Source organism: Panicum virgatum, chromosome 3N (genome assembly GCF_016808335.1).
Source record: "Panicum virgatum strain AP13 chromosome 3N, P.virgatum_v5, whole genome shotgun sequence".
Taxonomy (NCBI): Eukaryota; Viridiplantae; Streptophyta; class Magnoliopsida; order Poales; family Poaceae; genus Panicum; species Panicum virgatum.
In genome coordinates, this window is record NC_053147.1 from 668,340 (window position 1) to 672,254 (window position 3,915).

The following is a 3,915-nucleotide window of genomic DNA, read 5'->3' on the forward strand; positions in this document are numbered from 1 at the left end:
GTTACTACTACTAGCGAATGGTAGTAGGTAAGATCAAGAAGATAGACAGTCGTGATAGGATTATGGTTGTGCGCTTGCCATGCGGCCACATCACTGACAAAAAAAGATGTAGGCAAAAGAAGGCACTACTGCACTAGCAGTAGAGAAGCACTCTTAATTACTAAAGCAAATAGCTTGTGATGAGAAAAATTTAAATTTATAAATAATAATTAGATAAAAAATATAAGATATATTTAGAATATCAATACTAGCCGCGCAAATGCGCGGGCCACCTCACTAGTTCTTCATATATTTGTCAGCAGCTGTTTGCCAACTAGCTAGCTTCATTTGCTCGCCTACAAATGTGGGCGGTATATTCCAAAGAAAAGGAAGAGAAATTCACAAGACATAAATATTAAATACTTTGGGCGCCTATATTGGCAAAGAATGGAACCACCCATGCATGTCCTTATGAATGCGGGCTGATGGCGACGTGCTCAATTTGTCAAAAGAGATGGTAATTGCCAAGAAATCCAACCCCAGGAGCACAAACCTGTAATAAATTTAAAATCAACAGCTTGTACCGCTACTTGATAAGAATATATGTGGAATGACCAAATTTTAAAATACTTGTGTGGCTACATGACCTGCTGGACCATATTGTGAGACCCGAAAGCACATAAAAATCCCCAAATCCCGAACTCAATCCAAAACTCTAGCCCTAAGCATAACCGGAGAGTCCAGAGCATCAATCACATCACCAATGGGCAATGGCAACGTGAGGAATTCAACAGATTTTTCATTACAAAGTTGATCGGTAGATACAGCTAGCTCGCATTATTATAGTATGCGCGCATTCTTTCACAGCAAAGTTTATATGTGTTTTTTTAAAGTCAGTGGCTTACCTCAGAAGCCTCCCGACAGTTACTAGTCCCCCCTAGCTGTAAATACTTAGCTGTCACCCACACCACTGTAAATAAAAAAAACAAAAAATTGAAAGCCAAAATAAATTACCATATGCCTCGCACGGCATGACACCTCTTAATTCTGATTAGATTCATGGCCACATAGAAAAGGTAATTATTAATTTGATGTAGTTAATTGCTGCATTTTTTATGCTGTCCTAATCAAAACCGAGTGAAGACTGAAGACTTCCTTAATTACTAGGCAAGCCAACGGAGGCTGGGCTCTTCCAGAGGAAGATCAGGTCTCACCTCTCACACCGCTACAAAACTTGGCTTCCTCCTCTCTTTAGCCCCTTTCTATTAATTCCCCACCTTTCTTGTGTTCACAAGCTTCCCCAAGCTTAGCTTCTCTCTGCCTTTTTCCTCTGAGATCCTGGTTTCTCTCCTGTTCCAAGTGAAGCTGCAGTTCATAGTTTTTCCAACAAGCTAGAGGTCGATCATGGTGGAGCGTAGTGTCAAATCAGAGCAAGGAGGCGACCTGTTCCTGCCTCCCGGGTTCAGGTTCCATCCCACAGACGAGGAGGTCATCACAAGCTATCTCCTGCAGAAGTTTCTGAACCCTAGCTTCGACCCGCGAGCCATCGGTGAGGTGGACCTCAACAAGTGCGAGCCATGGGATCTCCCAAGTAAGTCAATCGTGTACCACCTTTTCGATCCCTTTTGTTCTTCAGTTGCACCACATACGCGTAGTTGCAGAAAGCTAGGCAGAATTTTTGAGCTAATTAATTGATGTTTTCCCCATTTGTTGATCTACAACCAACAACAGGCAAGGCGAAGATGGGGGAGAAGGAGTGGTACTTCTTCTGCCACAAGGACATGAAATACCCGACGGGCATGCGCACGAATCGCGCCACCAAGGACGGCTACTGGAAGGCCACAGGCAAGGACAGGGAGATCTTCAAACCTGCTGCTGCTGGAGGTGCAGGCCGTGAGCTTGTTGGAATGAAGAAGACGCTGGTGTTCTACATGGGCAGAGCTCCAAGGGGATCCAAGACCAACTGGGTGATGCACGAGTTCCGCCTGGAGGGGAAGTCCAGGCATAACAACGTGAACCTACGTTTCAATCCCAAGGTACAATACTTGATGAAGAACATTACTTGCTTGTACATGTTAAAAATAATTTGCAACTTTTTATCAGCTCAACGTGTGAGTTAATTCGATTTTTTTTAAAAAAAATTGTTATGTTCAGGACGAATGGGTCGTGTGCAAGGTGCACCACAAGAACGGAGAAGCCAGTATCAAGAAGCCCGCGGAGGAGTACTCCTCCGGGACGCCCAACGTCAGCTCCGTCGTCTCGGATGACGCCGGCGAAGGAGGAGATGATCAGTTTCTGGACTCCAGCATGATCAATCCCATGTACTTCAACTCCGCCGCCAGCTTGCCAAGCACGACGATGACCATCAATGCCGCGCCGCTGCACAACGCGGACTACTCATCAATTTTCTCTACCGCCGCGGGAGCTACGACGACGACTAGGAGTAGCTTCGTCGACCTTCCCAACTACGGCTTGAACGACGTAGCAAGCTACAACCTGCAGCAGCAGGTGGCCGTGGCCAATTCAGCAGCTTCAACAAACAACAGTGGCAGTTACAGCTCCTTGTGGAACATGCTTATTAACGCAGACCATAATCAAGCAATGGGAAGCTACAACTTGCATCCTCAGGCAATAGTGGCGAAAGCTCTAGGAGGAAATTATTTCGCTGGTGGTTTACCGAGTTCGTCGGTGACCGGAATTTTACAGCATAATTCTCAAGGTGTGCCGCAGCAGAAGTTAGGCAACAACTACGGTGACAGTAGTACTGCTGCTATTGGACCAGCGGCTACTAAGAACTTGGGTGCTCCGTCAGGGCGCTACTAAATATATAATGGGTACTACTCCCTCCTTCCCCGTTTATAAGGCATACACGTATATCAAGATTCAAACCTTCTCATCTTTGACCAATAATTTGACTATTAAATTTTTATTTTTATAATGCAAATTTCATATGATTGGATTCATAATCAAATATAGTTTACAATAATTATAAGTTTATAATCAAAAGTGATATAATATATGATAAATAAATGGTCAAAGTGTTGTTTAGAAGACCGTGTCATGTTCCACCATGCCTTATAAATGGGGAAGGAGGGAGTAGTTGTTTAGTGATCGTTATATATAGGAGTTTTGTGACAGTTTAGTTGGTTGCTTAATTCATTAATTAGTTCGTAAACTGAGAGAGATCATGATGTTTGCTTTAATTTAGGTGATGTAAACAGGACAGTGCTTTAAGTTTGTTGGTGAGAATTTGTTTGTTGGTGCTGAAACTTTTAGTTTATCCATGCATATATATGACACATAGTTTTCAGACTTGCTACAGTTTATTTTGATGTCGCTACCAGGTATATGTATTTTTTATACTTAACCAAAATATATATAATGGAAGAATGCAAATTATTATCTTTTTTTTTGTGCTAGTAATGAATTCTTTCTTGAAACTTGATGCTAAATATGATTGGCCTTTTCTATAGGCCTTGAGTTACCAAAATATGTAATGGTATAGAAATGCAGGTTAATTATAATTTTGGGGATACTAGCTAGCTTCTTGAGGGATTGTAAGAAAGGCTCAAACTTGATCGATCTGTTGCTATATTAGAACGGAAGAAAGCCAGATCAGTTTGCCACTAACTAATTAAAGACATGAATCAAGCCTTGTAATCTTGGCGCACAAGTTAGGATCGGAGTGGCCTTGGCCTTGATGTTGATGTACAGCTAGGTGCAAGCTAAGCATGTATGTCAGGAAATCACGTGCAACCAGGTCGGTACAGCACGTTGGACGGCGCTCGCATGCAGTCCACATGGTGATGTCATGCTCCATTTATCAATCAACTGCATGCTACCTATCTCCATTAGCTTTAACTTCAAAAAAATCTTCATTAGCTTTACAGAAATGGAGGAGCAAGCAAACCACAGAAAGCGCGTACATGCCAGCGC

At 42.7% G+C, this 3,915-nt stretch overlaps 1 protein-coding gene across 1 annotated transcript; it reads left to right on the top strand.

The window, feature by feature from the left end:
• The first annotated feature begins 1,211 nt into the window (after positions 1–1,211).
• On the top strand, positions 1,212–3,383 carry LOC120663442 (NAC domain-containing protein 45-like). Its single transcript, XM_039942257.1, has 4 exons — positions 1,212–1,570; positions 1,711–2,015; positions 2,134–2,817; positions 3,077–3,383. The coding sequence occupies exons 1-3, from the start codon at positions 1,384–1,386 to the stop codon at positions 2,800–2,802; spliced, it is 1,161 nt and encodes a 386-aa protein (XP_039798191.1). The 5' UTR covers positions 1,212–1,383; the 3' UTR covers positions 2,803–2,817; positions 3,077–3,383.
• The last annotated feature ends 532 nt before the right edge of the window (positions 3,384–3,915 follow it).